This window comes from Harpia harpyja, chromosome 9, assembly GCF_026419915.1.
Source record: "Harpia harpyja isolate bHarHar1 chromosome 9, bHarHar1 primary haplotype, whole genome shotgun sequence".
Lineage (NCBI taxonomy): Eukaryota > Metazoa > Chordata > Aves > Accipitriformes > Accipitridae > Harpia > Harpia harpyja.
The window spans coordinates 2,935,446-2,960,595 of record NC_068948.1 but is presented as its reverse complement, the minus strand read 5'-3'; the positions used below and the strand labels follow the sequence as shown (position 1 = coordinate 2,960,595).

General features: G+C 49.0%; 2 protein-coding genes and 1 non-coding gene across 5 annotated transcripts in view; 1 reads left to right on the top strand and 2 right to left on the bottom strand.

Moving 5' to 3' along the window:
* The window catches only part of FBXO31 (F-box protein 31), a 29,245-nt gene extending 23,006 nt beyond the window's left edge, over nucleotides 1-6,239 (bottom strand). For 2 of the 3 annotated variants that reach the window (XM_052795697.1, XM_052795698.1), the window contains exon 1: nucleotides 5,814-6,239. In XM_052795697.1, the coding sequence (XP_052651657.1) occupies nucleotides 5,814-6,207 (394 nt within the window). In that variant the 5' untranslated portion in view covers nucleotides 6,208-6,239. Of the gene's footprint in view, nucleotides 1-5,796 lie in introns of all 3 variants that reach the window. The other variant, XM_052795699.1, reaches the window with a different exon arrangement.
* Nucleotides 6,240-6,637: 398 nt separating this feature from the next.
* Nucleotides 6,638-6,710, bottom strand: TRNAM-CAU (transfer RNA methionine (anticodon CAU)). Its single transcript has one exon. It is a non-coding gene; the product is annotated as a tRNA-Met (tRNA).
* A 7,874-nt stretch (nucleotides 6,711-14,584) lies between these two features.
* Nucleotides 14,585-24,320, top strand: MAP1LC3B (microtubule associated protein 1 light chain 3 beta). The gene is made up of 4 exons (XM_052797165.1): nucleotides 14,585-14,732; nucleotides 17,628-17,683; nucleotides 20,165-20,271; nucleotides 22,379-24,320. Exons 1-4 carry the CDS (start codon nucleotides 14,693-14,695, stop codon nucleotides 22,551-22,553), a joined length of 378 nt encoding a protein of 125 aa, XP_052653125.1. The 5' UTR covers nucleotides 14,585-14,692; the 3' UTR covers nucleotides 22,554-24,320.
* Nucleotides 24,321-25,150: the final 830 nt, after the last annotated feature.

The following is a 25,150-nucleotide window of genomic DNA, read 5'->3' as shown; positions in this document are numbered from 1 at the left end:
TGCTTCAAAAGCAAGGATAGAAATTGGTTTTAAAGTTCTTACTTGACCAGCTGGAAAGCCTGTTTTATTAGGTTTATAAGGAGCACTTGAAAGATTTACCAAACACACAGTGACACACTGCTGTTTCCATGGTCACATGCACTGGAATTTAAAGGACTTGGAAAGGCAGTCTCCTTTTATTATGAACTGCACTAACACTTTTGCAAGTGTAATTTACTCCCTGGCCTGCTCTCACCATAAGCTCTTCTAAGCCTCACGTTCCCTTCTCCTTCCTACAAGAAGCCGCATCAACCACCTCCCTCTGTGGCCTACACTGAAGTTTAAAAAACAAACAAACAAACAGGGCTCTTCCAACCCAGGTAAGGAAGAACCCCTGCACTCGTATCAAAGACCAAATTACTGCTTTCTCTTTCTCAGCGTGGCAATGCCAGTAAACAGCTGCAAGCACTGCATGTGGACATGCACAATTCAAAGGAAATCAGGATGCCTGGTAGAGCTTGACACCCCTACCATTGCTAAGTTTCAACTTTGCCCTGACTAATCAACACCTCCAATTACTCCTGGATAAATGCCTCTTTACAAGGCTGTACACAGAACAGAAGGCATAGAAACTTACTGGATTATTTCAGAGACCACAAAAATGGGAGATTCTCAGGCTAGCATCTCTGAAATACCAGGTGGACAAGTTTGGAACTGGCGTCTTGTTTCCAAAGGCTGAACCATCAAATTAAAATACACCAAATACTTTCCCAAACATTTCTCCCAGGGGAAGGCTTGTAGTTACCGCCGAGATATTTTGCAGCTGCAAATACAGAGCTGAGCAAAAGGAGATTTGATCTGCAACAAATGAAAGCATTTGCAGAAACCGTAACGCAAAAGATGGGTAGCTTCAGATCTACAGCTTACAAACAGATCTAAGAAAGACCCTCTGAAGGGTGGCTATGGCTAGTGAGCACCTGCCATCAGCAGTGAGAAACAGCCATTGCCTTTTAGACAGCATCTTGACAAAGAATGTGGTCAGAGATGAAGAAAAGCCCACTGTGGGTCACTAAAGAAACACACTATACAATGGTCTAACCTCACATATAGGGACATTAGAGCCCTGTGACTTATTAAAACCACCTTCGCATTTACTAGGGTGCAGCACTAGAAGAAATTGTTCCTGTTGTGGGAGCAGCTGTAGATCAAACTCCTGCGTGGATTCTCCGGAGTCCTGTAAGAGCTGAACTCCATGCAACAGTCCCCTCGCTGAGTGAGTATACAAACTAATTTCCCACTCTTCTCCACAGACACCTCTTTCTATAAAACTTGCTGAAGGTTAGCATCTTTAACACCTTGGCTGACATTTTTCAGCAGGTACAAAAGGTGTTGGAGGTTGTTTTCACAAACAAAAGCCTTTTAATCAAAGTTCTAGGTCTGGTTATTCTGAATTACTGGTCTGTTTCCAGGTGTTCTGCTGCACTCGTGCTGTTTTGTTTTAAGATGAAAGTGGTTACCATTTAAAATGGACTATCAGGTGTTAATCAAGGTAGGTCAGGCCACCTAGCCAGGGTGAAACAGGCTTTAATTCTGCTCCCACTGCAGAGATCAGCAATCTCCTATTTATAGAAAACATGAAAGCGACTGCAATCCTCTTCTTGCCAAAGAAGCAATTCAGAGACATTGTTTACCCTGAACAGTTGCAATGATAAAAGGACAACAGCCCTAACAGCCACGCCAGTGTTACACAACTACTTCTGGTTAATCCCAGCACACTCCCAGTTCACAGTCACCAGCAAAAGCCACTGCACTTTCAGGAAGTCCACTGGATGCTTGCACTAATCACAACACATTCTCAAGCCTAATCTACAGCTGAGTGTGGTGGGTTGACCCTGGCTGGACGCCAGATGCCCACCAAAGCCGCTCTATCACTCCCCACCTCAGCTGGACATGGGAGAGAAAATATAACAAAGGGCTCGTGGGTCAAGATAGGGATAGGGAGAGATCGCTCAATCAAATACCGTCACGGGCAAAACAGACTCGACTTGGGGAAAATTAACTTAATTTATTGCCAATCAACCAGAGCAGGGTAATGAGAAATAAAACCAAATCTCAAAACACCTTCCCTCCACCCCTCCCTTCTTCCTGGGCACAGCTTCACTCCCAGATTCTCTACCTAACCCCCCCAGCAGTGCAGGGGGACAGGGAATGGGGGTTATGATCAGTTCATCACACGTTGCCTCTGCCGCTTCATCCTCTTCAGGGGCAGGACTCATCACACTCTTCCCCTGCTCCAGCATGGGGTCCCTCCCACGGGCGACAGTCCTCCACGAACTTCTCCAACGTGGGTCCTTCGCACGGGCTACAGTCCTTCACGAACTGCTCCAGCGTGGGTCCCTTCCACGGGCCGCAGTCCTTCAGGCACAGACTGCTCCAGCGTGGGTCCCCCGCGGGGTCACAAGCCCTGCCAGCAAACCTGCTCCAGTGTGGGCTCCTCTCTCCACAGATCCGCAGGTCCTGCCAGGAGCCTGCTCCAGTGTGGGCTTCCCACGGGGTCACAGCCTCCTTCGGGCACTCACCTGCTCCGGCAGATATCTGCTCCACCGTGGACCTCCATGGGCTGCAGGGGGACAGCCTGCCTCACCATGGTCTTCACCATGGGCTGCAGGGGAATCTCTGCTCCGGCGCCTGGAGTACCTTCTCCCCCTCCTTCTTCTCCCCCTCCTTCTTCACTGACGTTGGTGTCTGCAGGGTTGTTTCTCTTACACGTTCTCACTCCTCTCTCTCCAGCTGCCGTTTCTGTGCCTGCCACAACTTTTTTCCCTTCTTAAATATGTTATCACAGAGGCGCTACCGCCGTCGCTGATGGGCTCAGCCTTGGCCAGCAGCGGGTCCGTCTTAGATCCAGCTGGTATTGGCTCTGTCAGATATAAGGGAAGCTTCTAGCAGCTTCTCACAGAAGCGACCCCTGTACCCCCACCCCCCGTACCGCTACCGAAACCTTGCCACACAAACCCAATACACTGAGTTGGCCCACAGCAGCGCGAAAGCAAGATAGCAATGCTCAAGGGATTGAGTGCCCCATCTAACTCAGGCAACGGCCGGGCTTTTTCTTACATTCAGCGTTGCCCCTGTCCAAGATGAAGGTAGAAAATAGCTAAAACAAAGCACTGCAACAATCAGCTTCTCTCAGAGAAAAACCATTCCGTTTAATTTTAGGATTGTCTTTCTTGTCTCTTTACTGTTGTACATTTCTGAAAACACAAATGGTTTTGCATATGCAACTGACACGAAGTTGAAGTTTACCAGTTATTTCCTCAAAGAGCTCAGCTCTGGAACATCATCAGTAGGCTTCAGAGTGAATAAGCCATCAATACAAGAAGTATGCTAGGAGAGGCACACGTGCTCTCACTCCGTTTCCAGGACAGGCAGCTTCACAAGAAGACTCAGGCAGATACAAGCACACACTTAAGAACTGTCCTCAGTTGGGAAGTGGCTTGTTTTTAAAAAAGATTACAAAAAGTAATTACATTTTATGTTTGACTATCATACAGTCACCGATGTACAGCTGTACAGAAACACAGTACAGGATATTCTAAATTTTATATGTGTATTTATATACTAATACCTGATGTCCATATATGTCCTCAAGTAGTTGCGCTCATCACACAGTTGCACGCTCACATTTGAACACACCCAGCAGTTGAGCGTGTGCAACATATCACTGAAATATATGCAGAGAAATTTAACTGCAAAACAGCTCCACAAAGTGATGACCAATTTTATACTCACGTGTACAAATACTCAAAGTTACAGTACTACCACAACGGTAATTACTTCACTGCTGTGTAGAGCAATGCAAAGCACTATGAACAGTGCAAGAAGTCCAGATTAGGAACTGCTTGGAGAACATGACTGGTTAAAGATTGCAATAACAGTTTCATAGATGTAGTAAGTTTTTCAGCCAGGAACTTGACCCTTATCTGCTCAGCACAGCTTGCACACCATGCCTTTGGTACAAGATCTACTTCAATCACACTAACAGTCCACCAATAAGTTCTTTGACAGTAGTTGGAATGGATACGTTGGGGAAACACAAGAAACTGCGTGTGAAAAGAGAATAAAAATTTGTTCTATGCAACTCTCACCTTGTAGCTAGCTACGGGCCTTGAGACTAAAGGGCAGTCTTATACTTTCCCTTCCTGTCTGGTTTAGTTTAAGCCATACAAAGCCCAATGTTTCTTTAAATTTCAGCTAAGCTTTTGAACACTGCTTTATCTACTGGCAAGAAAATCCAAGGAGCAGTCATGAATTTAATAAACAAATTTATTTCCCCATCAGGCCTAATTTAGTGGTTCCTTTACAAGACAATCTAGCCTATATTTAAAAGTTATGTACATTTCTATATAAACATTTTGCCAGGATCATAACCTATCAAAATAATTTACCAGTGAAGTTTTGCAAACCATTCATGAAACACACAAATGTCCATGAGGACTCTATGTCAGTAGAGGAGTATAAGGAAAGAATGAATGCCATTTCATTAGCCTGTCTCCGAAAAACAATGTTAAGTTATTGGGACAATGGGATCACCCCATGCTGAACTAAGAAATAAGAATGCTTTGGTATAATCTTCCAGGTACAGCCTTTGTACTGTCCAAGGGTTCTTGAATAGTGCTGATAAGGCATGAATTCATTCCTGCAAGGTTTAATGCATTTGAGCTGATCCCACTGCCTATGGCAGGCAGCCACTCTGACATACCTAAATTCTTCATCCCGATGACCTCACTGGTATTAAAAACAGAAAACAAACAACAACAAAATATACATGACTTCATGTGCTGGCAGCAGATGCACCTGGCAGGATCACACTATTTAGAGAGACGATGAGCGCAACAAGACAGCCCTTGGAGGGTGGGACAGCCGCTGGATTAACAAACGGGACAGAGAGCCACACTGATGTGAGGAAAAGGACAAGGAGTAAAGAGTAAGAATCACAGCCTAACAGAACAGGGCCCCAACAACACAGAACTGAGGCACTACTGAAAAAAAAAAAACAACCAACCCCCAAGCCTTTGCATTAATGCAGCACAGCATCCTTGCAACAGACACTCCCCAGAAAATGCACATGCAAACCAGGAACCCCTCTGAACATGGCACCGTGCTTCCCGAGACAGGCCAGGAATGGATGACCTTACCCAGGCCTGCCCTCCTCCACCCACTCACTAGACCCCAGCTTTACCTGCTGTGCCTCCACAGCTCCAGGACCCCCACCTGCACACCCAAGGACTCCTTTCTTCCCCAGTGCAGCCCCACTGTGCAGAGACTGATCATTCCCTATCCTCGCTGCCTGAAATACCCCATCCACACCCAAGGACACCCTACACGGAGGCATCATCTGCCAAGGCCTGGGCCTGGTCCCATCCCCATTCCTCCCCTCCAGCTGCCACCGCAGAGAACAACCCCAGCTTGATTCCCTTTGCTACAGCTGCTCACACGTCACCCCTTTTCCAGAAAGTGCCACCAAAAAGGGACTGTGTCCAAGAGGACGCGAGAGCTGCCCTCTTCTCCACCCTCCAGACACAGATCCCTGCGCCCCTCATAGCTCCAAAACCCGCACCCCCTCAGGCCCCAGTTCCTTCCTGCACCCCTTTAGGACCCCCACTCCACACCTCATCACCTTCCCCACACCCTCCGGGCCCCTGACCTTGCACCCCCGGCCCCACCTCCTCTCTGCATCCTCCAGGCCCCCCCCACCCTGCACCACCACCCGCCCTCCCCCGGGGCCATCTCCTCAGGGCGTCCCCGGCCCCCCACCTCGGGGCGGGCGGTACCTTCGCGGCAGCGCCGCCGCCAGATCGTGTCGGTGCGGAGGATGCGGCGAAAAGTGGTGCAGACTCGAGCCAGGCTGGGCAGATCGGTACCGGGCAGAGAGCCGAAAATCTGCACCAAAAGCTCGGGGGGCAGCTCCAGAAGAGACAGCGGGGCCCGCCCGGCCGGGCCGGCCTCAGCGGGATGCGACGCGGGCCTCCCGCCCTCGATGCGCTCCGCCGCCTCCTCCTCCTCGTCGCCGCCGCCGCCGCCACCGCCGCCGCCCGCCTCCTCGGGGTCAGTGTCGGTGTCGGGCTCGCTGTCGCCGGCGCCACCGCGCCGCTGCTCCCGGGCCGCTCCCCGCCGGCGGCAGCCGCGGGCCGGGCCCACCCCGCAGAGGCGAGCGCACACCGCCATGGCCGCAACCGCTCTGCCCCGAGGGGCGGGGGGGGGGCGGTGCGCGGCGACGCACCGCGTCGCCGGGCCCGCCCGCCTGCGCGGCGCCGCCAATCAGCACCTCTCCCGCCGGCTCGCCACGCCCCCGCGGATAAAGGAACGTGCCGCGGGCCGTTAGCCGCCCCGCCCAGACAAGAAGAGTCAGCCGGGAGGTCGAGCCCGCCGGGGTGGGTTCGCCCCCTAGCGTGCGGGGGGACCGAGCGCCTGGCGGGGAGCCGGTGGAGAGGTGCCCGTGCCCGGTAACGGCCTGCGCTGCAGGCCGCTGCCAGGCCTGTGGGGCTCGCCCCGGTCCCGCCCCCTGCTGCAATTCGATTAAAAAAAAAAAAATATATATATATACACCCCCTTCCCTTGAAGGGCCGTGCAGGGAAAAAAAGGAGGAAACCACTACTGCCCCGTGTGAGGATCGAACTCACGACCTTCAGATTATGAGACTGACGCGCTACCTACTGCGCTAACGAGGCTCCTCGAGGACGATTTTCCCGCGCGGCGTCCTTCTGCACCCCCGGGACCGCCCCGACGCCCATTCCTTGGGGTGCTGCCTGAGAAACCTCGTTTCTTTGCAAATGGCTCCTTTTTCTGCAGGAGAGACCTATCTGGGGTTGTGTTTTGTTTTGTTTTGTTTTGTTTTTCCCGAATTCATTCTTTTCCCATGCTTTTCTGCAAGGCAGACCTGACATTTTTTGCAAATGTCTCCTCTTTCCCATGCTGTTCTGCAAAACAGCTGCATTCCTGAAAGGGTCCTTCAGGGTTCTGCAACATCCTCATCCAGCTCCGCTGGCCTGGAATGGATTGTGAGGGCTGCATTGACAAGACGCTCGCAAGGAAATCAAGTTGTTTCCACACAATTACAAAAATTAAACTAACCTCCTTTGCCTCTGCTGTGAAGAGTCGCTGTTCGACTGGGATTTCTGCAGTGAAATTAACTCCGTGCATTCAGTGCAGAAGAGGGTCCCCTGTGATGCCGGCAGCAGTGCTGCCGTGAATCCTAATAAACAGGCCTCACCCTCAGTGAGGGTCTCAAGGCAGCGGTCACCATGACAATCAAGCAACAAATACCTAAATTGGAAGACAACGGGAAAACAGACATTTAATTGATGCAGAAAGTCTCCAAACCTCGCCCACAAGGATCACTGCAGGGAGGTTGTTTGCCTGCAGAGCGAGCGACTGGCAGAAGATGAAGGAGGAACAGACTTTTGGACATCAGTCCCACCAGACAAGAAGAGATGTTTGGGTTGCGTTGGACAGCCCAAGGATTTTGCCAAGGGTCTAGCGGGCAGCTCTTGTTGTCAGGGGGACAATACCCTGATTTCCAAGGATCTGGATGGCTATGCATAGGGGATGATCAGATGATGAGTCCAGGCTGCAAGGCTTTTGGTATGAACAAAATTGCTGCAACCACAGGATGAGTAAATGCACGGCTTCTTACAGCCTGAACCGCTGCATTCCTCCCTCCAACACTGCCCACGTGCAGAATGAGGATGTCATTTTTAATAGTGTCCTAATCCTTTGGGGCTCCAGTGACGGACAAGTTTAGTGCCCACAGTTCTGATTAAATTAAGAAAAGCTGCTCCAAGCATCTAAAACAAAGCACATGGACAATGAGTCACCTAAACCAAATATCAGCTGTTTGGAAATATGTCTGTAGCTGTTTACCACCTGTACTGAATCACATGACTTTTCCCCCATGTTACATTACGCTCAGCTGGTACTCAAAGTTTCTGACACAGCTCTAGAAGGCCTTGTCATGTCTGTTTGTTTAGGAACTGATGGATTCATGGAGAGGACAGGAAAAGTACTGATGGCAAGGATTTTCATGTGAATGAAACAAAGGATGTCCTTGGTGACATTGCCTCGAGCAGAAACTCAGCAGTCTACAGCACACACATGCTTTTCCCTCTTTTGCATTTTCTATTTTTATCTGGACTTTCTTCTTTCTCCTTTTCCTCCGAATGCTCCCGCTGTGCCTAAGCACCCTACAACCTTCTCTCCCTTTCCCTCACCCACCTGACCCCTATAGCCTTATCCCACAGCCTTGGCTTCACGGCTGCTGAGCCACGGCGTCCTGCTCCATCCCTCGGTGATCAGACCTTCCCCCTGCCCCACTGACCCCCTTTCCAGTCCAACCCAGCAGAAGGCAGGACAGCCCATCATAAATCCATGCCAGTTCCCATGGAGATCCATCACTCCACGCCCATTTCCTCCAGATTAAGAGGAAGAAGGGGAAAAGTCTGTCCGGCTGAAAGGCAGTGCCCATCTCCACGATGCACTGATGTCACCTGGCAGGGAGCAAAGCCCAGCAAAGTCAGAGGCAATGCAACAAGCCCTGTGGGCTCTCAGTGCTCGGGGTTGACCGCATTTCCCCTTCCCATGGAGCAGAGTGGGGGAACCCCAGCCTCTCATCACATTAGAGAGGAGAAACAATCATTATCTCCACTCCAAGTTTCAAGACCCAGACAGAAAAGGTTTCCAGTGCTGTTCTTGCGGAGCATCACACGACAGTTACAAGCAGAGAGTTTGGAGGCTGGGCGGCAGTGAAGGTCTTCGGGCCCCAGAAGCCAGAGAGCTGGTGCAGAACGGAGTGCTGATAACGGAATATAACTTACAACTTCAGTGTTTACCACCCTGCCATCAGACTATAAAATCGGCACTTTCTCCTCTGTGTTACTGAATCCATTATCTGAATCAGCCAGCTTTATTTGTGACGATAGGGAAAACAGTAAAAGTGCGTTATCATCACCTCCCATCCTCTGTGGCGCTACCAAGTGTCTGAGCACCTTTCTTTGTAAACATTACCAGATTAATAGCCCGGAGCTTTCCAGTCCTGCCGTTTCAGGCAGGCAGCTTGCAGCCATTACCACGGGGCTCTTGAAAAAGGATGTACTAAAAGGGGAATTTTTATTGTTTCATTCCCCTTCAGCAATTAAGGAGCTGATGCGGCTCTCGCTATAGTCAATTAGTCTTCACGCTCACTCTAAAGGGCTTTGGATTTGTCCCAAAGTTAGTGTCCTCATTTTCTGTAATCCTGGAAGTGTTTACGCCTTCCCAGCCTCTGAGCAGGGATGAGCCAGCTGATGGCATATCTAGCCAATTATAACCTGAACAGCTAGGAGAGAATTATTTATTTTCCATTTGGCAAGAGGGACAGAAAAGTATGGCAAGGCTGGCTGAGACAGATGAACAAACCCTCTTTGCAAGCCCTGTTTGCCACACAAAGTATTTGCAGCATGTTTTTCTGGCATAAGCCTGCAGTGCGATTTCTGCTTTGTAATAAGCATTGTTGGAGGCAGGACACTTCGAAGAGAGTATATTTCAACAGAAAGACCAAAGAATTTTGCTTTGGTTTTTGTGATGTACATATTTTCATCTCAGATACCCTTTCCTTGGTATTTTAAGCCAGAAAATAGCTCTTCTCATCCTGATTTTAGTATTTCCCACCTTCTTCCTTTCTGTTTGGACATTGATCTCACCAGATTTTGCAGGATAAACTGATCAGTGGACAGACTGGGCTCTTCAGGGAAAATCCAGAGCACTGCAGAAAATGCTGCTGATGACTCAGGAAGTGTTTTGCATCCTTCTGCTTCAGAGCTGAGCTCAGTGCCCTTTCTTTATGAAAGAAGGTATGGTCTTTCTGCAACATACTGACCTTGCAACGAGGTGTTAATCGATCTGAAGGTCAGCTGTGGTCATGAGTGCTTGGGGTCACCAAAGACTTTATAGCACTTCTACTAGAAGCCGTTGTTGTTCTTTCAGCTTTGGCCACGGTCCAGCTTGAACAATTTCATTGTGTCCAGCACCTCTGGCAGCTCAGTTTGCAGAAGCGTTATCCTGTCCAGGACAGATCATGGGACAGGCAGTCAGGTGTTTGAGATGCTATTACTGGGTCGGCTGCTGAGCAATGGTTGTGCAATCACAGGCAGCTCACTGAACCTCTGCATGCCTCAGTTTCTCAGGATGTAAATAAGGAGGGTGTTTACTGAAGCCACAGGCTACGTAGTACTTGGTTAATATTTGAATATGTGTGGAATTGCTTAAATCCTAGGAGTATTAAAAAACAGTGGAAGACTTTGTTGCATGCTGTATTATTACACAATTTCCCTGCTATGCCTCCTGTGCTCACACTGTTTTTACTGCTTGCCAAGAGGTTATGGATCTTTTTGAGTGAAAGGTGGTATATAACCATAAGTTATTGTTGCGTACACCAACTGATTTACTGTGTTTCCTTGTGAAACCAATGGCTCCCATTTAAAACTTGATGCTGAAGCCAAAAAAAGTTTGCTGGAACAGCAGTAGCAGCAGTAACTGATGTCAGGGTTACGGTACATGGCAACAATGTCTTGGGCAATACTTCCTGCATGGGGAGTGCAATGAGTTTTTAGCCAAACATTCTAAGAAAATGATGGTTTTGTGACAACATTGCATACATCTGTGTGTTAGTTTGGATTTACCATCCAGAAAAGCATCTGTCTAATAATCTTGAAAGTGTTATATTCCAAGAGTCTTCTGAAATAGGTGGCCAGATAGAGTAGACAGTGGTAGCATTCCCACTGAGCGGCAGGCTCATCTGTTGTTAGACCTCAGAGAAAACCCCCACAGGGAAAATGTTCTGCGAGTGGTTTCTTTAGTTTCACTTTTCTCAAATTACACTTTTATATCCACACAAAAGAGAGATATTTTGTCATTCTCATCATTTCTTGCTAGAGTTCTCCTAACTCAGAAGGTGACTTCCGCGGAGAAACCTGAAGTTTGGGAATTTGTTCATAGGGTAGTCACCATCTTAAGACAAATGTAAGACTAAAACTTGTCAGAAGAGTTATTTTAAGGCATTGCAAACAATTCACTACGATCTGCTTCTGTCTGAAAATCTCCAATAGTAGCTGGGTAATGGCTGCACACTGTGTTAAAAAAATCAAGGCCCACATTGATCTTTACCTGCGCTAGATCAATAAGAACAATTCATGAGAAAATAACTGAGGGAAGGTATTTTGATTCAGGTTTAAATGCAAGTTACTCTCAGCACAGCGTCCTTCCTTGTCTTTTATGGGGGTTTTCTCTCCATGTTTCTGGTGAATTTAATACTGCTGACAGCTGCTGAGCTAATGGCCCTAGACACTCAAGTGCTGTCTTCCAGCAAGGGTGTAGCACTGCAGAGGAATAGCTTCGTCTATTCGCTGTAAAAAGCCTTTTCAGTACTGTTGTAGAAGAGAAACGAGGGGATGGTTTATAATTCTGATCGTGAAATACACTCACTTTGTTGTGAAGCAGTTCATATGGAAAAAATAGGAAAAGTGGGAGTTTTTCCCCAGGGAGATGCTGTAAATACCAGCTAGGGTTTGGAGTCACCATTCATACTGGCTTTTTAACAAAAGAAAACCCCCAACCTTGTGGAAGATCCAACAGTTGGGAAAACCTGGCGCTTTTTTTTACTTCCAACTTAAGATTTAGTATAGCCTGCTGCCTAGGGTGCAGACAGGAGGATCTGAGCTGGAATCCAAACCCAGTTAGGGTTTGTAACCTCTAACCTGCTTTGTAAGTTTGGGCAAATCGCATCTCTTTTGCTTCGTGAAAAACTAGGGCTGACAGGTATTGTAAGAGATTGTTTAGCCTATCCTTCTCCCTGAGATAAGAACTATTCTGCCTAAACTCTTCGGAACAGATGTTTTACTAGTTTCTTGTTAAATAAAAATATCCAATGGTGACTGTTCCACTGCTTTCCTAGGCAATTAGTTCCAGCACTCAACTATTCTTACCCTTAACCCGACGTTTAATTTCTATCACCTTTTCTAAGATGTAAGCTCGTTATTTCTTGTTCAAGATTCACTGCATGCAAAGAATAGCTAACTCCCTCCTGCTCTGCAGCAACCTTTCGCATATTTGAAGGCGATATAATGTCTCCTCTTCTTCAGATTAAATGCTTTGTGAAGTGTTCTAAGACTAGAATAAAATGCTCTGCGGGCTAGATTTTTAAAGGGCTCTGTTCCAGCGTAGTCACCAAGTTTGAAGGAAAAGCATTTTCAAAAGCAGCATTTTCTCACTAGGGATGGAGAATTGCGCTTAGGCAGAGCTGGTCCCAAAGGCTATGTCCATGCTGTCATTCCAACTGCGCCTAACACCTTTCTCAAATCCAGACCTGCCAACTGTCTGTGCTGTCGACACGCAGACATAGGCGAAGGCTGAGATGAGGAGGGAAAGGTCAAGCGAGTCTCGGTGTGGATCTAAGTTTTCCTTCTCACAGTCTCTGCAGATTATTCATGAGCGGAACATGTGATAGCCCAGCCTGTCAGCAGATACTCTGATTGTGGCTCTTCCTAAGCACCATATGGATGCTTTCAGCCTGAGCTGCAGCCCTGCTAACAGTTGGTAGCGTGGATGAAAACCGCACAACACGCAGCGCTCGGTATTGTTGGCCCTGCCACCGGGACTCACCTGTACGCCCCAAAAACAATACTACGTGGTTTTGCCGGGGCTTGTCCTCCTGCCCGCAGACCCTGAGAGAAAGCAATTCTGAGAGCGTGGCCCAGAAAATGTTTTTCAAAGGGCAGTCATTTAAATAAGAAAGAATTCTGTTGAAAGAGAATTTCGGGATTGCTAGTTTCAGATGTATCAGCCTTCTGATGATCATCCATGATGTCTCACCTGCTGTCTCTGGATAGTGATGTGATGGATAGAGCATTCATAGACCTTAGGGGTGTTTTTCTTTCCTTGGTTAGTCACACCTTTAATGGTCTCATCCTATAATTATACAGCCACAGGAACTGTATGACCCTGAATCACTAAATTAGGTAACGAACCCTCATTCCAGCATGTGAGCGCAGCATCACCCTAACTCCAATGCATCGTTCCACCCCCAAAAATGCAAAACCCCTGATAATCTCTAAGCTGGTTAGAAAACAGTCCTTCTCCCTATACTCACAAGGACACTGCCGGCTGCAACTCCCTGTCCCTTCAGCTGCAGAAGTTGGATTGTACAGTGGGATTGTGTAGCCCTATTGCTGCAAAATCGTTCTTGTATTTCAAAACATGGTGCTGGGAACATATGTGAGAGAAAGAGAAAGAAAGGCAGCTGAAAGTCTACAGCCAACAGCTTGTGTCAGAAAGCTGCTAAAGGAGGAAACAGTTGGGCATTTTTAATCGCGACGTGGTATCTGCAGGATGAACGCGAGCAAACTTGGCTTGCGACTGAAATTGTTTGCGATCTAATCAATTCCTGACAAACGGCACGAGACCGGGTGGTGGGCTTCGAAGTGAATTGGAACACCTGCTCCTGAAATTTTGTTCCCCGAACATAAACTTTACCACGGCCCTCTCATACTCATGTCTGTGTATGCTGAAGGCAAATCACTGAACTTGCATCTCTGCACAGAGGCAAAGTTGCTTAAGAGCATATGTTGTTGAGGGGGGACATGGTGGGCCACTCCAAGATGGCCATGGCTGTGTGTTGCTGAGAGGGGGGCATGTCAGGGTGCCCCATGGTGGCCATGGCTGTATGTCACTGAGGGGGGACACCAGCTGGGCGCTCTGAGGCGGCCATGGACGTATGTTGCTGAGGCGGCCATGGCGGTGTGTCACTGAAGGGTGACACTGGCTGGGCACTCTGAGGCGGCCATGGCTGTCTTCAGCTGAGGGATGACACTGGCTGGGCACTCTGAGGCGGCCATGGCCGTGTCTCACTGAAGGGTGACACTGGCTGGGCACTCTGAGGCGGCCATGGCGGTGTGTCACTGAAGGGTGACAGTGGCTGGGCACTCTGAGGCGGCCATGGCGGTGTGTCACTGAAGGGTGACAGTGGCTGGGCACTCTGAGGCGGCCATGGCTGTCTTCGGCTGAGGGATGACAGTGGCTGGGCACTCTGAGGCGGCCATGGCGGTGTGTCACTGAAGGGTGACAGTGGCTGGGCACTCTGAGGCGGCCATGGCTGTCTTCAGCTGAGGGATGACACTGGCTGGGCACTCTGAGGCGGCCATGGCTGTCTTCAGCTGAGGGATGACACTGGCTGGGCACTCTGAGGCGGCCATGGCCGTGTCTCACTGAAGGGTGACACTGGCTGGGCACTCTGAGGCGGCCATGGCGGTGTGTCACTGAAGGGTGACAGTGGCTGGGCACTCTGAGGCGGCCATGGCTGTCTTCGGCTGAGGGATGACAGTGGCTGGGCACTCTGAGGCGGCCATGGCGGTGTGTCACTGAAGGGCGACACCGGCTGGGCACTCTGAGGCGGCCATGGCCGTGTACCCCGCAGGACCAGTGGCGGGGAGGCGGCAGGCGGTCCCCCCCCGCCACACTCAAGATGTCGGCGTCGCCGCGGCGGTGCCCGCCCCGCCGTGACGCGCGGCGTCAGCTGACGGCGGAGTCGCCGGTGGCGGCGGCGGGGGGCGGGCGCCGGCACTCGGAGTTGTCCGCCGCCGCCGCGCAGAGCTGCCGCCGGGCCTGAGGCCGAGCCGCCGCCGCCATGCCCTCGGAGAAGAGCTTCAAGCAGCGCCGCACCTTCGGTGAGCTCCCCGGGAAGGGACGCGGCGGGGCAGAGTCGCTGACACCGTCCGCCGGCTTCCCCGGCCCCTTCCGGGCCTCGTCGCTCGGGCGGGCGGGCTGCAGGGGCGGCCGGCGGGGCAGGCCGGCGGCGGCTGCCCTCGCTGCGGGGCGGAATCGGCGAGGCGGGGAGGGGGCAGATCTCGTTAAGAGCCCTTCAGATCGCAACACCGGGGCCGGTTCCCGCTGACAAGGCGGGGGGGGGGGTCCGCGGCCGGAGCGGGCCCGGCCGCCCTGCCCCGGTCACCGGCGTCGCTGTGCCGCTCCGCCGAGGGCTGCGCCGCTGTCCCCGGCTGCTGGGGGGGAAAGGGGAGTCGCCGCCTGCTCGGGGCTGAAATGGGAGCAAACCCCGACCCGGCCTCCGCTCCCCTGCGCGGCCGCGGGGCTTGTTCTGCCCCGGCAGGGCGGGCGAGCCTCTCTGCCGTGGGGCGACAGGCTGGAAGTTTTGGGGCAGGGGTCTTTTTTGGGTGTTCGGGGGGATGGTGAGGGAGGTGTGGAGGTGGGTAGCAGTCGCTGCGCCGGGGCGAGCTCTGCGCTGCGTTGGGAGAGGGGTTTGGGGAAGGGAGATCGCCTCTCCGCATCATCCATTATCGACTGCAGAATTCCCAGGAGCCTGGAAACATCACTTTGCGTTGTGTGCCAGGAGCTGGGCCTGCCCTTCCCTCCCCGACGTGTCTGCTCAGGGTCCGGCTTCGTCTGCGCTATTGACAGGAGAATTAAGCTCCACTTGCAGTTTGGTGCTTGGCGTGGTATGAGGAATTCTCTACGCGGGGAGCTGCGAGTGGACTGGGATGTATGCCTCCTATCTCCATTTAGTTACTGAAAACTAGCAAGGCATCGAAAAGAGCTGTGTAATGATGGCTGGGCAAATGAGATTAGTCTCTTTCTAGAAGGAAGAGCCTTGATAGAGCGGTGCCAACACTTCTTTCTGTGCTTAGGTTGGGACCGAAGCAATCAAAGAGCTCAGTATCTGTTCATGTGTGTCAGTGAGGTAGGCTGAAATGCTCCAAGGGTAACAAGAACTGGCAGCGTAACCTATTTCTGCGTGAACTATAAAATCCCGTACGTAAAATGGAATTGGTGGAAGTAATTGATCCAGATTTTCTTTTCCTTCTGTCTTTGGGTTAAAGTCAAGCTGCTTATGAGAGCTTTCTGGTGCGCCCACCCTTGCCTTTGCTGTTCTGTTAAATGTAAGCTGTTCCCCACATTGAAGCGGAGAGAATTTTGATCTAACAAAGTCTGCGTTTAAGCTGCCCCTTTTCTTGGAGTCTTCCAAAACTGTTGTTGACCCCATCGCCTGTCAGCAGCCTCTATTGCAGGTATTAAGTTCAGCTAGGATGGCAGCCAAGCAGTTGCCACTGCAACTAATGTCGTCAGAGAACAGTGTTTATCTGTGGCTGACTGAAGCCTGATTTTGAACACGCCATATACAATCATCCTAATGATTTGTCCAGTTTATGTTTTTTCTACTCCAGGGAGTTCTGCTGAATTACATTGCCGTGAAAAAACCTGTTTCAGTTGAAAAGTTAGTCAAACCTCTTTGCGCTTGCTAGGTTGAAGGTTGATCTCATGTACTCCCCATATCTCTTGCGTTTCTGGTTAATCTTAAAAAGTATTTTAATTAGCTAGTAATCTCTGCCCTTGAAGTGTTAATGCTGGTCTGTAAGAGCGCGGCTTGGGCTGTGAGATGTGAAGCAGGATGGCTTTCAGGTTCTCGGTCTTGCAGTCAGGTGAAGGCTTTGCATACTCCTTGCCTTAGTTCTGCTTGATTCACCTCCAGCTTAAAACCATGATTCACGTGAGTTGCATTTCCTTACTGAGCTTGTAAAAAGGCGCAGAGATGTATTTCATGCACACAAACTTAATATGGACTAATGGAGAGCTGACTGATGTTATTGCTGAGTGGCGGGACAGGTAGTGTGTCCTGTGCATTAGCATACCAGCAACAAGTTAGGCTGACGAGTGCTGATCTAAGCTCTTCTTCTCCCGTGAGCAGCACCTCTCCCTAGGTAGGTGTCTGTTAAAGCTGTGATGCAACACTAAATCTTCTCTCTGAGAGGTGTTTATAAGATGGAGATGGCCTGGAAAGCCCCGACCCGCTCAAAAGAACTGGAGAGGTTAAAACTGAGTTCACTGAATCTGAAAGTAGGCAGGGTATAAGCAGATACAACTGCCTCTAAAAGCAACTGTGCCTGTTTACTTTGGCTCAGACGTGTACTTTAGCCTGGTTTATAATATCTGTGCTATTAATATTTATGTCTGAGGAGAGGTGAACTTCATCCTGAAAACTGGCACAGAGAGCAGTGAAATGTCTGGGTACACAAGAACCTACCAACAGCTTCTGCAACAATGGGTGCGGCATAATCAAAATAGAAAACTGTAATTTGGTAATACTAGAATGCACAGCGTAAGCTGATGCTGCCAGGCTGCAGCTAGTCTTAGCTCTCAAGTAATTGTTGACAACATCCTTTTCTGGGATCTCGCAGGAATAGTACAGGATATTTAGTCATTAACTTGGGTGGTGTAATTTGATGTCATAAATTTATGAGATTAAATGTCTGTTTTAGTGGGCAGAAAATGAGGTGCGTGGGGGGAGGAAGCTATCACCTTTAACATTTTCTAGGAGTCCCAGGCAGCGTGCATGCAGTACTTGTCACTTTGGGTTAAAGAGCAAAGGATCATCTGTCAAAGGAGAGGTTTTAATTGTGACAGTGCTGACCCATTTGAAAACTGCTTTGCCTGAATTTGCTTTTGTGGCTTTTACTGCCACGCACTCCCTCTCTTCAGTGGTGGAGAAATAAGGTAATAACAGCATTAAGTGTAGATGTTTGACCAGACTTTTTTTTAATCTCTTGCAGAGCAGAGAGTGGAAGATGTACGACTGATTCGAGATCAGCATCCAACTAAAATACCAGTAAGTCTCGTTCTTTCCATTTTTCACTTCAGTTTCCAGTCTCATGTTCTTTTAGTAGTTAGAAACCTGTAAAAGAGCTGTCCCGGTGAGACCAAATGAAAATTCTGCCATTCAGGGTCGTTAAGCCTAGATTTCAGAACCATTCTCAAACTAGTAACTGGCAGCCAGCGTGGTGGAGCAAGGTGCTAGCTGGGGACTGGAGGAAATGGGGTTTCCTGTGTACTGAAGTTGCATGTTGCAACTTCAAAGAAAACCATGCCCCGGCTGAGCTCTGAGATTCTCCTGAGTGTTCAGCTCTTCTCATCCATCTCAGTGTTTTTCCTCTCCAAAAGAAGAGTCTGCAGAGGCGAACCAAGAAGAATACACAGTAATGTAGAGACAGATACGGCTTTCATCACCAATCTGTGCTGAGAAAGACAGAAACACTTGCCTTCTGGGAAACGGGCCTTTGCTTGAGGTCTCCAGGTCTTTGCTTGGCTGTCAAACCCTTCCACCTCACCTCAAAGAGGAGATCAGCCCTCACCTTGTCACTCTTCTTTAGCTGGTCATCTCCAAATGCTGCCTGAATTTTTATTTTCTTTCATTTATGGCATCCTCAAGTTTACAAATGCAAAGCAAAGCATCCTAGGAAGCAAAAGGCAGGAATTGTGATGTATTGCTGATGAGTTCTTCACAACCGGTGGGCTTTTGTGTGATGGCTGTCGCTGCAGTAAGCAATAAATGCAACTGTCCTTATGGCCATTTGGTGGAACAGGGAAGGTCTCAGGACATCTTGGGGGGCAGAAGAGAGAACTTAATCGGACACCTCAGCCTTTGGCTCTCAGTGATGAGAGCCGATGAGAGCTGATGAGCCCTGTGAGTGGAAATTCTTCTGTGAACAAACTGCTTGCAAACCGTCTGCAGTTCCAGTGCAAGTTCATTAACAGAAGCAGTTGTTGCCTCCATGTCAAATAGAAACCGAAAGGTTTTCAGCTTTCCTTTAGCTTTAAACTACATCGTATCAAAGCTGTTGCTGCTGGGTGTGGGAACAAGTAATAGTTTACAGCAGAGATTTTCTGACTTTTCTGGAATGTGCAGTTTTCCCAAAAGGCCCTCTCCTAACAAATCTGTTTCCTGAAAGAAGATTGCTTTTTCACCCACCTTTCACAGATCACTTAGCCGTAATCCCCAAGCTCTGTGACCACACATTGAAAGCCATTGATTTATAGCAAAGCTCTCATTTTAAGTCAGCCATGGACATAATACTAGCAAAAATTCAGAGGTACCTAAGTAACTTGCTGAAGATGCAGTGATGCAAACTCCCAACTATGGCAGAGGAGGAGCTGGAGGCTTGCTGTTGTTGCCTGTCCATGTCCTAGCTTGAGTCACTGCCTTGTTATTATCATTAGCAGTTCTGGATGAGATAAGATGGCAATGTCACGCTAGGTGGTAAATCCCTGCTGTGCTGTCAACATCCTTCATTTTGCTGTTGAAAATATTATCTATTGGTTATGGTCTACCTTTTTAAAAATAGACCTGTCTTTTTTCCAGAATGAGCCAGCATTTATTTAAACTGGTGTAAGGAAGTCTTTCTCTGGTATAATTAAATTGGCTTAGTATCTCTTCACCTGTGCAACTTTTGAATATCAACACAGCCAGGCCCCGTGAGCATGGAAATGATCCAAGTGAATGGTGTCACGTAGCTACCGTTGATTTAAAAACAACAAAACCCACATGGCTGTGGAAACGGGAGTGCATGAATTCTGAGATCATTTCTTAAAAGCAGGAACTGCATACAGTTGCTGGGCAGGATGCTTCTTAAATTGGAAAATCTGCAATTTCCTCGTGAATTAAGTAGTTACTACATAACAGTCTTGGCAGAATTACTGGTTCCTAAGCATGCTGTCTTGAGATTAAGGAGGAGGAAATTCTCTCCTTTGAGGCTTTATACCATTCAAAAGTAGCTTTCTCTCATGCATTAGAGTAAGCATGGAAGGTGGATGGAATAGCGTACTAATCTGGAGGTGTAGTTCTTAGAAAGGGATGGCCTGAAACAGGAGAAATTCTAGTGAAAACTGCTTGAGTTTGCAGACTTCTGTAGCAGCCCAAGCCTCCAGTCAGCCACTGTAATGTGTTAGAGGGAAGTGTGCTTTATCTTTTCTAGGGTTTCCTTGTTGCTGGGTAATTCAGTGCTAGATTAAATTATTCCAGCAAATGAACTGTTCTAAAACCGCACTGAAGCTGTGGATGTGTGCTGTTAAATCCCTGTTTGTTACCCCTTAGTGCAGTGACTCTTGCAAACAGAACAAGAGAAGCACGTGAAGATAATTGTAATTGTTCCTTTTCAGATTCGAGATACTGCATTCACAAATGAAAGGAAATGGAGTTTAGCATAAATGCCGGTACTTTGCTGTGTTCAAAATGGAGGGGTGAGGTGAAGGCACCAGACACCGTTTCTGCCTTTCACATCTTCTGCTCCTTTCTTTTTGTGTTTCTGCTTAGGTGATCATTGAAAGGTACAAGGGAGAGAAGCAGCTTCCAGTTTTGGATAAGACCAAGTTCCTGGTGCCAGATCATGTCAACATGAGCGAGCTAATCAAAATTATCAGGTAGTATGCTGTGATTTCAGTGTAAGCTGCATCAACCTAAGACTATGATTCTTTGTTAATTCCCCACCTGGTGTGTGCATTTGGGAGCTCTTTAAATGGAAAATTCATCTAATGAGCGCTTGGTATCATCACTAGGACAAATTCATGAGAAGGTGCTTTTCCTTTGGCTTTGCTGGAAAAAAACTCTGAAAAGAGCTGAGCTGTTAGTGTGCTTTCAAGAGAAATAACTGGTTCCCAGAGATGTAGGAGGAAGTCAAGGGCTGCAAATCCCTGTCTAATATGGGTGCTTCTGGCCCAGGACTCCAGCACTTCCTGCTTGGCTATTTTAGGATGCCTTCTTGGTGTTCCGCCTGGGAGTCTCTCTCCAGAGTGCCTGCCTCTTCCCACCCACTGGAGGGGGAGTTCTGGCTCATAGCCAGAGCTCTGAGCTGTTGCTTAGGGTTGATGTTGGCATACTTTGATTGTGAGATGAGGTTTCCCTCAATGACAGTGTTGAGGCCTGAAAAACACATGTTCAGACCAGTGTCTTTTTGTCCCAGCTGTTTGCGCACTGTGGCTTGAGTACTGCCCTGCTCTGGTACTTGAGCTTTGCTTAAAAGAAAAGGCAAAGGGGAAATAGCCATGGAGTGGAAGTTGTGTGGTCTAAAATTGTGGTCAGAAGTTCTGCTAGCAGTGCATTTCTCCTGGCTTGAAGGAATATTTGATTAGTAAGAGTTCTCAAGCAGTAAACTTGGAAGTTAGCAGCAAACCAGATTTTGCTTTTTGTTGGTCATGGTGTACAGGGAGCTAGTTCATGGAGGCCACAAACTGTAAAAACTGAGAGTTGTCTCACATGTCCAGACAATTCCCTGCCTCAGAGGCTTGTACAAAAACTGTCTGTCATAAGCAAATCCCAGCTCTTACATGAGTAAGAAAACGAGATAGGGTTTTGGAAGCAGGAGCCAGATTGTTCAAGTCTTCCAGAATTTCTCATGAACATTAAAGGCCCTGGGCAAAAAGGTTAACAGCAAGCTGAAGGATTTTCCCAACCTTTTTTCTTTGGCTTCATTGTTAATAGGTGACTTGGTACCAGCTGGACTTGGTCTTCAGCCAGCCCCTCTTGTGCATAGCAAAGCCTGTCCTTCCCAACCCTCAGACAGCCACTGCCTTCTCTCAGCCTGCTGTCTCTGGAGTGATTAGAGCTTGGTTTTGGAAGGGTCCCTTTCCAGGGCTGTGGCTGGGAGGCTAAATAAATCCTTGTTTCCAGCTGCTGCTGCCCCTCAGCAGCGAGCGGATGCAGCAGGAAGCTCTTCTGATCTGTTGTTGTTTCCTTCTTTCTTTGGTTGCACCTCCACGTATCTGAGTTCCTCTTGCTTACTTGGTTTAGGAAGTAGTAAGAGAGCTCCTCTCTGCGAACCTGCTTTCCAGTGGGCAGTTTGGCAGAAATACCTATTTCCCCCCAACCGGAATGAATGATCCAAGGGAAACCCCTAAGTTAGATGTTCACTGTGCCACGCAGCCTGTGAAGTCTGTTGCTCTCTGCCCTTCCCACGATGCTTCTTCTGGGAGGGAGGAGAAGAGGGGGCAAGATGCTCCAAAGGTTAAATGCAGGCTGTTACAGAGCTGCTGGCAAAGCGAGTTTAAAAGGTCCAGGGCCTTCGCATGGCAGCTCTGCCCGTCCTCCCTCCCCGTCTTCACACGGATCTCTCAAGGTCAGGCTGAGTTTACATTTCCAGTGAGATGCTGTTGAGCTGAGCTGCAAGGCAGAGGTCCCGCAGGCCTTGCGTGTTTGCTGGTTGTACAGGGATCATGCTGGCAAGGAGTACCTCTTCCTTTTCGCTTCAGTTTAATGCCCTTCTGGAGCGTAGCTTTTCCAGTGAAATAAGGGCTTCTCTCAGTGGGTATATCTGACTGGACTTAGTAGATGAATTTAATACAGGTTTGAGGTGGGAAGCAAATGCCTTCTCCGGTGGCAGGGCTGCTTCGGGTGGGGACATCTTCCTGCTGTCAGTGCTGGAGGACTTTGTTTTGCTGTCTGTCCTAAAGCCTTTGTTAATGTGAGTGGAAATGCATAGTCATCACTGTCAAACTCCTTCCCCCCTCCGCTCCCCCAACCTCCCCCCAACAGGCGACGCCTGCAGCTGAACTCCAACCAGGCGTTCTTCCTCCTGGTGAACGGACACAGCATGGTGAGCGTTTCCACACCCATATCCGAGGTGTACGAGAGCGAGAAGGACGAGGATGGGTTCCTGTACATGGTGTACGCCTCTCAGGAGACTTTCGGAGTGCAATCTTCTGTCTAAGACACGCAAGCGGCTTCTAGCCTAGGATTTTGGTTTACCCTTGGCCATCACCCCCACTCTTCCCCACACGCACCCCAGGGAAAGAAACGGATGTCACCTACGCTCTCAGTACCTTAGCATAGGCTTGCTTTAGCAGGTGTCTCATCTTACCTTGCCTTGTTTGTGACTATTAAACAGTACAGACGAGCACCTCCAGCTTTGAAACCTGCTGTAATATTCCACACAGGCACATTTACATTTCTGGACTTTATGAATGGAACCCAATTGTGCATGTGACAATTGCAAATAAAGGGACACTCGATTGACTTTTAACAAGCAAACAGGCACCAGGGAGGAGCTGAAGTGTTTCCTGTGACAGTTTTCTGGAAAATCTCCCTATGATTCCTTAAAGCTTTTTTTTTTTTTTTTTTTAAATGGGAAGGCTTCTGATGAGAGCAAATACGTTTTAATGTTTCAAAGCAGAGCTTTGTCTCCTGCAGCTTGATCAGACTTGTGTCAGTGCTGCAGTGAGTCAAGGCAAGTGCTTGGGGTGAGCTGGGGGAGTACAACTCTTTTTGTCTCCGTTTTCTGTGGCACCGCAAACTTAGGAATGGTGCCAGTTTCTGAAATACTCATACCAAACACCACAGCTTTATTGTAGTTTTAGGAAGTGTTTAACTGTAAAATATACACCTGGACAGGTAACACTGAAATAAACTCCAGTCTGTTATGAATTTCCAATCCCTCTGTGTTCAGCGAAACACTGTTCTTCATACGAGCTCTCTTCCAAAAGCTCATCCCCCCTCTAGCCCGGAGGTTTGCCATTCCCTTGCCGGGGCAGAGTGTCTGCTGGGAAAAGGTAGTCGAGGGACCCGCTGCCAGCACACAGGGCTGTCAGGATGCGTGCAGCCGGCCGCAGAGCGGGCTGGTGCGATCCGAGACGCGAGCGGCGCCCATATCGCTCGCGTTCTCGGGAGCGCCGCCCGGCCTCGCCGTCTCCATCTGCTCGGCAGGGCGGGTGCGTTCCAGCCCTCCAATGCGAGCGGGCAAACGGCTTTGCTGTACACACCTCCATACTGAACATTGGACTCGGGACATGCCACTGGAATTACCAACCCACACTGCCTAACCAGTCTGTCACTTGTTTTGCACGTTACCACCGAGGGGGAGGTCAGGGAGAAGCGCTTTTAAAAGCAGCTCACATCCAGGAGTTGCTGTCGAGAGTTGATGAACAAATGATTTTTTTTCCATCACTGAAGTCTCCTGCCATTTGCACAGGGTTTGGAAGATCTTGGTGTTACTACTGTCCTGAGCAGGGAGGCAGCCTGTGCAGAGGAAGGTATCTCGTAGGACCCGTGTTTTTCCTCTAGAGTCATTGTCAAGTGAAGCGTAGCAGGATGAGATTACTCTTGTATATTACGTGTCTGTGAACTAACTACATCTGTTACTGGAAGCTAACTTACTATAACGGGGGAAAAAGAAGCAATACTACTGCGTCTTGGCACTCTAGCTCAGTAAGGTGTACAATTTGTACCTATCTACACCTCTTTGCATGCATCTCGTTCACGCTTACTTCAGATTTTTTTATTGTTCTTTGTGTTTTTACTCCAATGTAAACTTTTAAATGCAGCTTGTTCTATGTTTAGTTTTGTTTGTGTAAGAAATTGTTTAACTCATAACTGACAACCATACTTGTAATTACGACGTGATTGACTGATATTCCTGTACAAATGTTGCTTTTTTAAAATTAATACAGTGCTGATATGGATGGATTACATCCCAACTTAATTGTGGCTTGTGTGGTTATTTCTAGACAGCTTTCGTAAATCGAATCTCCGCAGGGAAGGGCACAGCGGTCTGTTCCACCTGCTTCAGGGCGCACAAGGTAGTGAATTAGGTCCTGCTGACGACGACTAGACCCTTGTACTGAACCCTCTGGTACTGATCCTCATTAAGAACTGGGAGAGGGAGCTGCCACCCTCCAGCAGGAGGAATTTCAGGTGTGATTGCCCTGTAGAACAGTTCTGCTCTCTAGACGGGTGTGGACCGGGGCGTGCCTGCACATGGACCGGTTTCCATATCCCCGTTTTGTTTCTGTTCCTGCTCGACCAACCTCTTCCTCGCGGCTTCAGAACCCCAGCGCTCTCTCCAGCAGGACTCTGCCCATCAGGAATGACCCCAGGCACCGGCCACAAAAGGTTTAAGGACGCGATTCCTTTTGCTTACCCCGATCGTCAGCGCAGACATACCCCGCGTGAGGGGCGAGCCGAGGTGGCTGAGCAGAGCCCGGAGGCTCGGCTGCTGCCGTCCTGCAGAACAGGGCACAAAAATTTCCCTGCTCATCCTCCCCCCAGCTCCTTCCTTCACAGTGAAATCAGGTACAGGCTTGGGTCGGCAGCTGGAGTCAGGCCACAGCCACTCTCGGTAAGAAACCGCGAGCGCAAACCCTTTCAGAGCAGCTCGGCTTCCTTGGCTCAACCGGGAGCCGAGTCAAGGAGAGGAGAGCAACTGCAAGCACCATAATAGATCTGTGATTCACCAGCAGATGTCTGTGGGTGGAGAGACAGCAAAAGTAATAAAAGGAGTTAAAAAAAAAAAAAAAAAAGCCCCTGCTAACT

Excerpts from the sequence above, each read along its gene's own strand:
- MAP1LC3B (XM_052797165.1), top strand. The coding sequence starts at position 14,693 with ATGCCCTCGGAGAAGAGCTTCAAGCAGCGCCGCACCTTCG. Across the intron at positions 17,684-20,164 it reads AGCATCCAACTAAAATACCA|GTGATCATTGAAAGGTACAA; the intron begins GTAAGTCTCGTT and ends GTTTCTGCTTAG. Across the intron at positions 20,272-22,378 it reads GAGCTAATCAAAATTATCAG|GCGACGCCTGCAGCTGAACT; the intron begins GTAGTATGCTGT and ends TCCCCCCAACAG.